Raw genomic sequence first — 14,522 nt, 5'->3', positions numbered from 1 at the left:
TTGTATTTATTCAGAGACGTAGGCAATTATTAGATATATGCCTGCCGCCTGTTGTTTACTTTTTCTTTGAAAGCGTTAAATGCCATCGTCTAAATAGCATTATTATTGATGTTTAAAATAAAAAAAATAAAACAGCTTTTATCAAACTATTGCTAAAGAAAGCATACTTTGTGTAAGGTGTGTTCAATTTCCATGGGAACATCCCAGGGGGCGGTGCATAGTCAGCTGAGCATCAAGCCTCAGTGTCAGATGAACTCTACTGTGGACCACTTCACCCAGAGAGAGGCCCCTGCACATCAATGGTTGTGTTTAGGATCAGAAATGTTCATAAAAGGAAATATGCACTTGTTTGTCTCTGCATTGTTGGCTTCGTCATGTACAGATACCTCGGGTAAGTCAGGTATTACATGTGTCTATTTTGAGAAGATTGTTTATGCTGATGTCTCTTTGGATATGTGTTATTAGTCAGTATAATATAGGCTTTAGTAGGCTATCTGTGCACAGCCTTGTTTGTAAGTAATAAAATAAAACAATAATATTAAAAATATTAAAATGAAGTCAAAAAACATTCTGTGCTCAAAGCTAGTGTGCTCTATCTGCACATTGCTATTAACTGTGTCATGTGGTCAGTGGTAGCACAATGGCCTGTGTGAGGATTGTGCGGGCATGACACAAATAAAATAACTCACTCCTTCTCAGTGTCAGCGTATCTACAGGACGACGGAGGATGAGCCGAAGAGTGGGGCTGAATGCAAACACATCCCAGTTCACATTGGAGGGAGAGCCTTTCCGCATCATTGGGGGTGCTGTACATTATTTTCGCATTCCAAGGGCCTATTGGAGAGACCGGCTTCTAAAGATGAAGGCTTGTGGCATCAACACAGTCACTACGTATGAAATCTACAAATCAGTTTTCAACATTTAAATCTTGTAGCAAAAAATAAATAAATAAATCATTCTGTTGACTGGACAAAAGTTTTGTAGTGAGTATGTTTCGCCAAGTGTTTTTTATTTATTTATTTATTTATTTTTAGTTAGTTGAGGGAATTAGACTTTCTTTTATGGGACATGCCTGGACGATTGAGGTACTACACAGACATTCAAATATTGCATGAACCTAAATCTATTTTCACTTTTATAGATATGTGCCATGGAGTCTACACCAGCCACAGAAAGAGGTCTTCAATTTTCAAACACAATTGGATGTGGAGTAAGTTTGTTAAATATTGCAGAAAAGCCATACTGCATCTCTTGAAAGTACTATAGTCTTCCCAGAATCAGAGGCACACTTCTCCAGAGGGAAAGCCTCAAAATCCCATATGACAACAGCATCTTCGCAACACAGCCAACCTCTCGAGCTTCTAACAACATAGCAACAGTGAGAAAACCAGTCAACTCACCTGTAATTTTTTGTCACGATTATCATGGCCAAAATAATTATGATTAGCAAAAATATTATGATTGCTGATAGTTTAAAATGTTATGGGAATGAATGATCAGAATTTTAATACTATAAATAAGTTCCATGTTTAAAGAATTATTATGGAAATGTAAGAAATGTAAGCTCAGTTGGTAGAGTGTTCACCCACTGATGTGAAGATTGGCGGTTTGAATCCCGCTATCACTAATGGCAGAGCCGGTCCAATCCACTGACCCACAGGTTGGGGGTGCAATTCCAGCTCCCACAGATGAATGCTGCCATTGTGTCCTTGGGCAAAACACTTAACCCACCTGTGTGTCTGTGTACACCGGTGTTTGAATGCGTATGAATGAATAGATGAGTGGTTCCTTGATGTAAAGCGCTTTGAGTGCCTTGAAGGTGGAAAAGCGCTGGACTGTATTTACCATTTACTTTGCTTTAAGTGAAAACAAGAACAATCTAATAAAAATCATGCATGAGTAGGTCGTATAAATCTTTGTTGCCGATTTTCACTATTATACAAAATATACCAAGAATAATTACTGTTTTACGGCATTTTCATGATATAAACAATATCATTTAGATATAGGTGTATTTTAGCAGCCGTAAACAAAGAGATGGGGGTCTCTTTAGGAACCAGGATCTGTGTTGAAAATATGTGTTAGCTGATTTATGCTTTGTTTGGATTTCAGAGCATTTCTAAACCTTGCAGCCGAACTGGGAATGTGGGTGATTTTGTGTCCAGGGCCCTACATTTCATCTGAATTGGATCTCGGAGGACTGCCAAGGTAACGATGAGCTAAACCATATATCAAACTGTAAATCACATTGAATATACAAGTCCAGGGATGGGCAATATACCAAAAAATATTATCACAATTTTTTAAACCCTAAACTCTAAACACAATTTCAGTTTTATTTCAATTCATGTAGTTTCTTTATATATGCTTCTGAGAGTTCATACACGTCACTGTGATTTGTTAAATCTACCTGTCACTCATTCAGAGCATAATGGAGGATCATCAGTAGGAAGAATGGGGGAAAAAGCGACTGTGTTGGGGTGTTTTGGGTTTTTTTGGGGGGTTTTTGAGCCGAAGATTGTTTGTTTAAATCCTGCTCTCTACATGAACCTCATTGGTAGAACGGTCAGATCCACTGTTTTATTTTATTTTTTATTTAGCTACATACAACAGATGTAGAGACATTAGACAGGACAATACAACACATACATACAATACAGAGCTGATAAAGTGTGTGTAAGACAGTGTGGAGATACAGTGTCATCAAATATAGATGAATATTTTATAATAAAGATTTGTTTTCTCTAAAAGCATCTTGATTTGTTTTGTTTCACAGCTGGCTCCTCAGAGATGACAAGATGATGCTCAGAACAACATATGCAGGTTTTTCTGAGGCAGTCAATGTTTTTTTCAACAAGCTGATTCCCAAATTAGTTCCACTCCAGGTAGGTGCTAAAACATGCTGAATATGCCCTATGCCCTGTTTTGTCTTTTGTCTTTATCTTTTTGTTGTAATAATGGAGCTATTTATTATTCTTTTGGCACATTTTATTGCAGAGTTTGCAGAGTTTAGATATCAGTTGTCAAAATAGTCAGCAGTTATTTTAGCGGTCTGTTAGTGACAAGTATTCTGATTCACTGTTGCAGCCAGGCCGGTTGACAGAAATTTGGGGCCCCGGGGCAAGAGGTCTCACGCGGGCCCCCCTCTAATATAAATGAATAGGGAGAGGATTCAATTCTGGGCCCTTAAAACCTTGGTGCCTGGGACAACAAACCCCTTTGTCTCCTGGTTGCAGCCCTGATTTACCATGAATTATTTGTCATCATCTGGCCTGTCAACAGAAATTTGGGGACCCGGCTCAAGAAACCTCATATGGGTCCCCCTCTAATATGAATGAATGGGAAGAGGGTGCAATTCTGGGCCCCTAAGACCCTGGTGCCTGCTACAACACACCCCTTTGCCATTCCCAGTCTACTCTCCTGGTTGCAGCCCTGATTTACCACGAATTATTTGTCATCATCAGGTCCGTCGACCCAGGGCAAGAAACCTCACATGGGCCCCTGTCTAATATAAATTAATTAGGAAGATGGTCCAATTTTGAGCACCTAAGACTCAGGGGCCCAGGACAACAGCCCCCTTTATGACTTTGACTTATGACTTTTTTTGTTACATTTTGTTACAGTTCAATAAAGGAGGTCCTATTATCGCCGTACAGGTTGAAAATGCATATGGATCCTTTGCCAAAGATGATAATTATTTGAATTTTATTAAAGAGGTGAGTGCTATTGGTGCAGATACGTAGTTTTATTTTGTCACACTAATGTTTTTTATAATGTCTTTGTTTGCGTGTTAAGGCTTTACAAACTCGAGGGATAACTGAGCTGTTACTTACATCAGACTCTCCCAACACTTTAAAATCAGGAGGTGTGACTGGAGGTACAGTGTAATGTTACTCTTTATAATCATGATAATTCTATTGTTTATTATGATCCTGATTTTGTCTCATCGTAGCGTTAAGGGCGTTAAAGTTACAGAAGCTGAACCAGAGAGACATTCAGGATTTGTCTGCCCTACAGGTTTGCGTCACAGTAATTACTATATCATCAGTGGTGGAAGAAGTACTCAATTTTGGTATTTAAGTAAAAGCACAGATACTGGAGCAAATAATACTTAAAGTAAAACTAAAAGTATCACATGAAAATCTACTTAAGAAGCCATTTAAAAATGTACTTAAAGAATAAAAAGTAAAAGTATTTCACACAGATTTGGAGGAATTTGTAAGACTTCATATGTAGTGGTTTTGATAAAGATATGTGCAGTTCAACCAATATTTTTTTGTTGTTGTTTTTAGTTTATATTTTTGTTTGCTCAAGTTATGAATGTGTTAAAAAAAAAACAAAAAAAAAAACCTCAGTCTTTTCAGGTCAGGTCTCCAACAATAATAAAAAATACTTGTACTATTCAATCCAGGTCAAAAATGTTGTGGAGTAAAAAGTAGATACATTCTCTCAAAAATGGTGAAGTAAAAGTGAAAAGTATCCACTGTAAAATGTACTTAAGTAAAGTACAGATATCTAAAATGTATACTTACCGTTAATTACACCACTTTACTACTTTTACTCTGTTACACTCCACGACTGTAAATCATATATGGAACAATATACTATAGAGCTCAATATTTACACTTTTTCTTGCACTTGTGGGAATACTTGATATTTTTTTGAAGCAAGAGTTTAGTTTTATTTTTGTATCAATTTTAGATATTTAGAAAAAAAGGTTTCATAGGGCTTACCATGCTTTAGAGTTATTGTGTCATTGGCTCATCAGTCCTGTAAAATATATGGCACTTCAAAATGTGTTATTGTGACTGATCTGATTAATGTTAATTATGTTTCCCTGCTGTTTTCTCAGCCCAACAGCCCGGCAATGATAATGGACTATTGGACTGGCTGGTATGATGCGTGGGGTGAGCTCCATCATATTCTACCACCAGAAGGTAAGAAATACACATAAAACATGACAAAGTAAATACATTTTGAAATATACATTTGTATTGCCTGAACAAGGTTTGAAAATGGTCGATGATTTAAAGCCTATTCCAACCCTTTTAACAAACACATTCAAATGAGTCTATTCTAAACAGGCCTCTGCAGCTATAATGGTCTTTTTCCAACCACAATTTTGAATTGGAAATCGTAGGCAAATAATGTATGATGCAAATTCTTAGTTTGTTTTTCATAGTGGAACTTTTGAAGGGTTAATGATTATTCTTTCTGTCTAAAATATGAGCATAGTAAACCTGATTTTCTGCCAGGGCTGCACAGTATTTTGCAGTTGAATTATAATTGCAGTTTGACTTGATGCAATTATCAAATGGCAAAGGCTGATATGATTTAGAATAGAAAGTCCTCTGCAAATAACAAAATATTCTGTCATTTTTTATGGAAAACTCTTGTACCTTTAATTGAGACCTCCACACATTGTGCTGTAATCTTGTTTTAGTTTATCAGTTCATATTTCAGTCTTCTCTCAAATGTTAACTCTCCTTGAGTTGTTTACAACGTGAACAGAGTCCTAGTTTTTAAACCTATATCACAAATCGAATCAGAGCTGTAATACTTGTGAGAGAAAATGCAGTTTGATTTGATCTAAAATGGTGCAGCCCTAATGCTTTATGCCCTATTATTGACTTTGTACAGATATGGTGTCCACTGTGAGGGAGATTTTAAGACGGGGGATGTCTGTGAGCTTGTATATGTTCCATGGAGGATCTAGCTTTGGTTTTATGAGTGGAGCATTGGCTGATCCCACTTACCGAGCTCTGGTCCCCAGCTATGGTGAGTTACATTCCAAAGTATTGTCTCTCATAAAATAAACAACACATAACAGGTTTTTTTGCAGTCACTTTGACATTTGCAGAACAGCTCACGCAGAATCTCAAACAGCATTATGGTTTTCCCCCAAAAATAAATGTTACCATCAAAACTCTCAAACTGTGATCATGTGTTTTCTGTGTTTTTTTCATTCATTTGAACCTTAGTCCTGCTCTCAGGGACCACAGAGATTCACTGGTGTAGTGCACTCTCACACTGGAGTGCACACTTTACTCATGCAGTTGTGGCTGAAAGAGAGCAATAGAAATAAATGTACATATTGCTGATTTGCACACTGGATTTTACAGTATTTTATCCAAATACTGTTGCTGAAGAAAACTAAGGGATGTCAGATTAACAAATACATCAACACTTTGCTATAGCCTATATGTAATGTATATTTTCTGGAAAACCAAACATGACTTTTACACCAACAGTGCACTGGATATATGTTCTATATGGGCCACTGTAGGATGTCTCTGTTCACACAGTCTCTGTGCTCTGACTCTCGTGTCTCGTGATTTGTTGTTAGAGTTTAGGTTCTCATGAATAGTTACTTTTTGCTGTTACGTTTGTTTCTGTAATGAATGTTTTGGGCCAACATCCTTCACCATGTGTGCACAGGGCTGTAGTATTGAAAAAACAAGGTGAATTCAGTGATCAAGTTTATGAATGAGAGCTGTATAAAGTGATCTGAGAAAGAGTCATGAACTGTGTGAACTGATGAGAACTGTTGCAAATGATTTAAGCCCCTGTTCAGATACATGTTTGAATCACATGATCAAACCATTTTTCAGAAACAACTGAAAAAACTGTGAAGACTAAGATGGGCCCACATTGTGTAATTTTGCCCCATAGTCTAAAAACAAAAATGTAGTAATGCAAATGGGTAAATTTATAGTATTATTAGTAAAAGCCAAAGTTAAATCAACTGGACAAAAAGTTGTAGGAGTGAAGACCTTTTGCTGCTCATCCAAACCACCTGTTCAGTTCTGGTCAGATTGTTACTGGACACTACCTTATGTCTGTCCGGAGGGAGGAACTAACTACACTGAAACTGTAAACAGCTATTGTTTACAGTTTCTGTATGTAGGCTGGGTCTATTGAGCTTCACTAAGTGTGAACCGAGCCTGGGACCTTCTTAGCATAATCATTCAATCTAAACAAGCCTACTGGCTAGCTCCTTTGTTATCTTTGTTTTCTTTGTTTGCTATGAGTCTGAGGATGGACTAATTAATGGTATGGTACGGTATTGTTATAAATGTATATAATTAACCAGCCTATATTAAATCTGTTATTCATTTTGATCAGCAATGATAATTATCTTCTGTAGTAAATAAAATCACTCAGCATAGTTTAAATATAAACCTGTGTGAAACATTGATAATACACAATACAGTAATATCAAGAGAGCAACTGTTAAGTGTAATACCCTTTACTCCCTGTAGGGGGCTGTGTCTTACTGTAAATGTGTTTCAGACTATGATGCTCCATTGTCTGAATCTGGGGAGTACACACCAAAGTACCATCTGCTGAGGGATCTGCTTTCTCGCTACAGCAGTAAGTCAATCAGAATTCAAACAAAATAGGCATCAAATAAAGATGTACTGTGAAACTTTTCTATTAGAGTGTCTGCCACCTGCTTGATTACATGGAGATGTTGCTTCTTTTCCTGAAATATTCCACAGTATTGCATTTATTTTGCCTATTTAATTATAGGTGTTTCTAATGCTCAAAAATATCTTGACAAACATGCATTCATATTGTGAGCGGGGTCACCTCTCCACAGATCTTACCTGTAACTTGGCCTACTGGTTTCACCTGCTTGCAGAGAAGCTTCATGCTGTACTCTTGGAACATTCTAGGCAAACTAATACCAAGACATGAAGACACGCAGACGATCCACCAGAAAAGTTACACAGTACACCTTTAATTTCAGTTTGTATTGCTCAAACACAGATCCTAACTTGGCCTGTTCACCTGCTTGTCTCTGTGAACCTAAATTAGATTAATTCCATGCTGTGGAACATTCCAGGTAAAGCATTAATATCTCCATGAAGACAAGAAGCATGTGACAGACCCTCTAATAAAAACCTTTGTCTTAGTTTTATTTGTAGTATTAACCTCTTACTTATCTGATGGCCCTTTGAGCAGATGGTGAGCCCTTCCCGGACATGCCCATGTTACATTACAGAGAGGCGTATGAACCTGCCATCATGTACCAGCACCTGTCGCTATGGGACGCTCTCAGCTTCACTGAAGAGGTATGTTCACCTTATTATGATGTCTTTGTGTAGAATCAACAGTAAAGTCTAATAAAATTTTGTCTAAAGCCGTTCAAGTCGCACAGGCCGGTGAGTATGGAGAATCTCCCAGTGAACAGCAACAGTGGGCAGGCGTTTGGCTACACTCTGTATGAAACCACCATAACCACAGGGGGATTAATGAAGTCTGGAGACAATGTGCGGGACAGGGCACTGGTAAGTTCTCTGTAGTAAACTTGTTTTTATCAATGAAAGCATGGCCCTTAATCCATTTACTAGGCACCATCCTTCAATGGTGGGAGCACTGAAGCAAAATAAAAGTAAACCTATAACGTGAAAAAAGTACTGTTTAAAATATTCAAGGCTTCAGATGTAATGACATGTGCTCAACAGAAACAATTGAATCAGTATGTTTTCCTAGCTGATTTTATTTTTTAGATTTTTGTTTGCTCAAATGATGAATGTGTTAAAAATAAACCCTCAGACTTTTCAGCAAGTCTCAAACAATAATCTCAAACAAATAATAATGTCTCAAAGTCTCAAACAATAATGAAAAATACTTTCATTTTTCAGTCCTGTTAAAAAATGTAGTGAAGTAGAAAGTACAGATACCTGGTTTCAAAAATAAAAGTGAGTATCAACTTTGTAATGTAAATAAAGTACAAATGGCTACAATTTGTACTTTCACTTTGTTACATTTCACCACTGTCATCCTTATACATGCAGTAAAATATAATGTTGTAATAATGTAATGTAAAAGAAAGCCAAAGTCAATTCATGTTTTTAAAATGTTGTAGCTAAGTTAATATAGACGATAAACAATAATATCCCCCCAAAAGTGTTCTAAATGTACAATATTGTTAAAAACCTCAGATCCATCTATAATCAGGCAGTGACGGCACTTGATAAAAAAAAAACAACAAAAAACCTTCATTATCACCACTGTAATATCCCAAGTAAATACAGAATGCTCAGTTTTGACAATTTAATTTTGTTTTCAAATCTAAGAAATGTATTCAAAATGATTAATAATGCAGCTCCACCTACATTGAAAAAAATGATTAAACTTTGTCCCAAACAAACTCTCTGATCCACACGGTCTCTGTGAAACCAAATTGCATTTTTCCAAAAAAGATCCTTGGTGTTTGCTCCGGTGGCCTTCTCTTTTCAAACCATCAGACAGAGAATCAGCTCCAGACTCTGAAACTGTCTGTAGATTTGAATAATTTTAGTAGAAATTTGAAAAAGCACATTTTAGATAATTAAATGTGTTGACACCAGTCTGGTTAATTTGTACTTTTCTGTTTCACTGTAAAAACCTGCACATAGTGATTTTTTATATTGGTATAGACTGTAGGTCACATCATCTTTGGACACGGGGACATTTTATTGTATTTTACTGAAAATGTTAATGTGTTCTGAAATGTGTATTTTTAATGTGTGTTCACTACCCAGGGACGGCACATGGAAAGTAGCAGTAGCTAATTCTATTACTTTTGTAAGATGAATGAATTTGTACACGGTCCCTGACAAATAAAGAAGAAAGAAAGAAAAAATATGACCTGCAATAAATACATAAAAGAATGCAACCTCTTAAGTAGTTAGTTTGCATCTATAATGAGAGATAGAAGTTCATAATTCGACCATCTACAGCTCAAATCTCATCTTAGAACAGAAAATTAACCAAATATTTCCCAGAAAAAGTCCCAACGATAAATATTGACCCACAAAAATGATCGTTCCATGTGTCTTGTATTGATCGATAAGTCAATATAGTAATTATCATGACAGGCCTAGCTGGAACAATCTGCAATAGTTGTACTAAAGTATAAAAACATGAATAAACGAGTCGACAGTTGATCAACAGATAAAAATCCATCAGTGCAAATATGATTCAATGAATCGTTTTTATTGGAAAACATCAGAAATGTGAAAATGTAATAGTATTGTAATAATGTAATGTATGTTCAGGGGAATCGATAGGGGTGGACAAAGGGGTCTGTTGTTGGGCGCTCTAGGACCTTAGAGGTCCAGAATTAGACCCTCTCCCTATTCATTCATATTAGACGGGGGCCCATTTAAGGTATCCCTGCCCCAGGCCCCCAAATTTCTGTCAACGGGCCTGACTACGACATGCACTGTTTTGGTTAAGGTCAGGGTTAGGGTTTTGTATGTGTGACACACTTTGGGCAGCTGTTGTACCTGTAAATGTGCTATAGAAATCAAACTGAACACACTCAACACAATTTGTTTCTTTATTTTGAGGTATTTTTAGACAAAATCTACATTGGCCTTTTCAAGCGTCAAACTCAGGAGTTGGCAGTTCCCGATGGTCAGGTATGAAATCAAGACAGGCTATTCTTTCTGTTCTGTTAATCCCAACCTCAAATGTCCTAATGTTACAAAAGCCGCTGGTCCATGCAGGGAAAAAGAACACTGAGTTTACTGGTTGAAAACTGCGGACGCGTTCATAAGGGAAGGGACCTGGACAAACAACATAAAGGTAATGGACAGACAGTATGCAGCCTGTTATTACTCATATGAAATCACTCAAGTCAACATTGATTTGTGTCTCTTTAGGTCTAGTGGGGGACATTTTATTAAACAATATTCCCCTGAGGGACTTCACCATATACAGCCTGGATATGAAGATGGCTTTTATTGATAGGTTTGTGTGCTTTATTGCGTTCAGAATGAGCTAGATCGCATTTATTTGTTTATGATGGTAAATTGCTTTGTTTCAGTCTCTATCAGGCGCCGTGGAAAACTCTATCCAAAAACCCCAGCTTCCCAGGGTTTTTTATGGGGAAGCTCTTTGCGTATGGATATCCAAGTGACACTTTTGTCAAATTATCGGTAAGTCGCATAAAATATGAACAAAGAACATAGTAATGATAGTTTATTAAGAATGATTCAGACCTTGTCACTACTTCTTTAATACCCCAAGTCCCGGTATGCCTCCTGACTCAAGTCTTGATCCTAGCCCCCTTATTGAGTACTTACTAATCCTTAAATGAATACCCTAACCAGTGTTACTTTAACTGAATACATACATTACTCCTTTTGAGTAACTGTATTCTGGTACAGTTACTCTTTTATTTCACACAATTTGGGCTTCAAACTGCACTGTACTGTTGTGCTATACAAATAAACTTGCCTTGCCTCCTCTGTATTAGTGAGAAAAATAGAAAACACTGATATTATAGTGAGGCATGTGTGTTTTTTCCTTCTCCCATTCATGATACATACATGCAGAAGAAACACTGTATTTAATCCTGTGAGGTATTTTTACACTATAATTTAAATGCGTAATAAGTATTCAGAATATAGTACTTTTGCCCATGTATCGTAAGACATTACAAATACATTTAATTCAGGTATTCAGTATTCTGTAACTAAATACATTTTCAAAGTATTCTTCACATCACTGACCATAACTCCTGACCCTTCCTCCTCATATATGTACTTACCAACCTTGAATAATTATACTACTAATACTGTACATGTTTATATTTTTAAAAGTACAATTTGACCGGGGTGTTTCCAAATAGGTCAGTAGGTCAAGCCAAACCCCCCCCCAAAAAACAACAGAAATAAAAAAAATCACTAAAAACCTTGAACTAAACAGAACAGTAGCGGTTGTGTGGTGAATTATTGGTATTAAATGAAGTCACTTAAAGAATATGGCCTAATGTGGCTTGGAATGAAACAAGCCACATCAGGCCATATTCTATCATGTTTATACTGGCAAACTTCTTTAGCTACTAATGGATTTCAGTTTTCTTTTTTCCCCCATTTAAAAGATATAATATTTAGTTTAAATTGTTAATTGCTATGGAAACTGTTTTAATTTCTCATCATTCTGATACCCATGGACGACAGCACAACCTTAATTACCTTTAGCATTGCATTATCAATAAAAGATAATAGTCTTTTATGATCTACACTCTAAATGTAATCTGTATCATTGTGTATTTCAGGGCTGGGAAAAGGGAGTGGTCTTTATCAACGGGGTGAATCTGGGTCGTTATTGGTCGATTGGTCCTCAGCAGGCGCTCTACCTCCCAGGGCCCTTTCTCAACAGTGGAATCAACCAGGTAACCAGCTCAAATCAACCAAAACTAGTACTCTAAAACTGGGACTAAACCTGTACGCTACTAGACCAGAACGAATGAGGACTAAACGAGGACTAAACGAGAACTAAACCAGGACTAAACCAGGACTAAACCAGGACTAAACCAGGACTAAACCAGGACTAAACCAGGACTAAACCAGGACTAAACCAGGACTAAACCAGGAAATGTGTGAACAAACCCTTAAATTATATTGTGTACAGGGCTGTAAGAGAAATTTAAATTGCAATTTGATTTCAATAACAAAACCTCCGCAAAATCTCCTGTCTTATTCTGTATAAAAACTGCTAACCCTGTAGTTTATATATATTTTTATTGTAATATTATTATTGACAATACAAACAATAATGGACATTTTGACTTGAGGGAAGAGAAAGTGCATACATCCAGGTTGGAAGTTGGTGACAAGACAATAAGAATGACATCTGTTCTTCTTGTCTTCTTATATAGGAGCATAAGTGTGTGTGTGTGTGTGTGTGTGTGTGTGTGTGTGTGTGTGGGTGTGTGTGTGTGTGTGTGTGTGTGTGCAGCTAAGGGCAGCGGGCCTTCTTCCTGGTCACACCTTGGCCCTGAGGGAGGTGCTAATCAGGATGGCTCGATTATGAAGCAACTGTCGGACCCATTAGGGAGTCGGTCTGTCTCAGCTCAGTAGGCCCAGTAGCTGTAGCTGACTAAATGACTCAACGGTCATTGAGGCAACCCGAAAGGGAGTTGGCCTACCTCGTCTATTGAGTTTAGATCTGTACAAACATGTTCTGAAATGTCCCTGTGTCAGATGCCCTCCCTGTGTCTCCATTGGGTCTTATTGTGTGTTTATATCTGTGCAAACATATTCTGAAATGAGATTCTTGTACTAGTTTGTCAGTTCATATTTCTTCTCGAGGCTTTTAAAACTTTTTTTAAAACATAAAACACAAATCAAACTGTGATGCTTGTCAGAAAAATCCCAATGAGATATTTTTCCAATTTGGTCAGACCTAGTTTATGAAGATGTATTTTTTGTTTTTTTATTTTGTTTTGAAGGTGATCGTGTTTGAAGAGCAAGAAAGTGACTATAAGGTTCAGTTTGAAGACGCTCCTGACCTGGGCATGGCAGCGGACACCCAGTGAAAACACACCACTAAAACACAGGCAGCTTTATTCATATCGGAACATTTTATAATTACATATTTACACACATTTACATACAGTACCTGCAGTTACCCCGGATGCCCTTCCCTGCTGTGGATCTATCTCACAATAAAGTCACACTATGTAACATGCAACGTGATGGACTTTTTTTTTAAATTTTTATCTTTACTGGGAATTTACTTGGATACAAAGAAATGTACTCAAATCATAATAATGTTTCCTCATCACAAACAGACCTGAAGTTGTGTTTTGTTTCATTCACACAGGTTTAACACACAAACACTGCATATTTAGTTCACTCAAACAGAAAACACTTCTTCTGATGTCATATGGTAATTTAGGAAGTGCCTCCATACACCTTCAGGAGAATCATTTGGATAATTTCAGCCCAGGATTTGCCCCTCTATTCTGAACTGAAGGTAAAAGGTAGGTTAACTTGAAAAATACCACTACATGACATCACAAGGTGGAGCACACCCATTCACACACATTCATAACTCAGTGTACAGTGACACAAAGTGTTAAGGGTTTTGCTCGAGGATGCAAAGACAGTATTTATCTGTGGAGCTGGAATCACACACCGCCAACCTGTGGGTTAGTGGGTCTGACCGCTCTATCAATAATGTTTATGTCAAGCGTGAGATTCGAACCGACAACCTTCAGATCAGAGGACAAACACTCAACCAACTGAGCAGCGCCAGACTAATAATAGGCTAATAATAAAGGATTATAAAAACGTGTGAATGAAACAAACACAACTCCAGGTATATCTGTAATTCCTAAGTGGTCTAGGTATGATCCATAGTAAAAGAAAAATGAATCCAAGCTTCTTTCGTTCTGAAGAAGGGGCTTGGATGAGCAGCAAAACATCTTCACTGAAAAACTTTTTGTTCAGTTGTCAGAAATGAATAACTCCAGGTATGTTTTTGATGAGGTAAAACATTATAACATGGTTTAAAGCTCACAATAGTCACCTTTGTGTAATATAGGACCTTTAAATATCTTAAATTCTCAAAACTGAGAGATTAATTGAAAAATAAAAGCTTTCTGTAAAAGAAAACACTACAGAAAATTAAGCATTTTACAGGAACAATAAAATAATGTTTCTGTAAAAGTCAATGACTGTGAAGAAATCTGCCACATTAAACCTAACTTTTATATTTCTAACACTCCGGGACAA

At 37.0% G+C, this 14,522-nt stretch overlaps 1 protein-coding gene across 1 annotated transcript; it reads left to right on the top strand.

Moving 5' to 3' along the window:
* Positions 1-300: 300 nt before the first annotated feature.
* Positions 301-13,372, top strand: LOC117381158 (beta-galactosidase-1-like protein 2). The gene is made up of 19 exons (XM_055226451.1): positions 301-391; positions 700-891; positions 1,142-1,210; positions 2,113-2,208; positions 2,777-2,885; positions 3,624-3,716; positions 3,796-3,877; positions 3,953-4,017; positions 4,853-4,937; positions 5,641-5,778; positions 7,294-7,374; positions 7,969-8,078; positions 8,148-8,294; positions 10,344-10,415; positions 10,503-10,581; positions 10,659-10,746; positions 10,823-10,934; positions 12,059-12,175; positions 13,235-13,372. Exons 1-19 carry the CDS (start codon positions 375-377, stop codon positions 13,319-13,321), a joined length of 1,839 nt encoding a protein of 612 aa, XP_055082426.1. The 5' UTR covers positions 301-374; the 3' UTR covers positions 13,322-13,372.
* The last annotated feature ends 1,150 nt before the right edge of the window (positions 13,373-14,522 follow it).

This window comes from Periophthalmus magnuspinnatus, chromosome 14, assembly GCF_009829125.3.
Source record: "Periophthalmus magnuspinnatus isolate fPerMag1 chromosome 14, fPerMag1.2.pri, whole genome shotgun sequence".
Lineage (NCBI taxonomy): Eukaryota > Metazoa > Chordata > Actinopteri > Gobiiformes > Gobiidae > Periophthalmus > Periophthalmus magnuspinnatus.
This window is presented reverse-complemented; position numbering and strand designations above follow the sequence as displayed.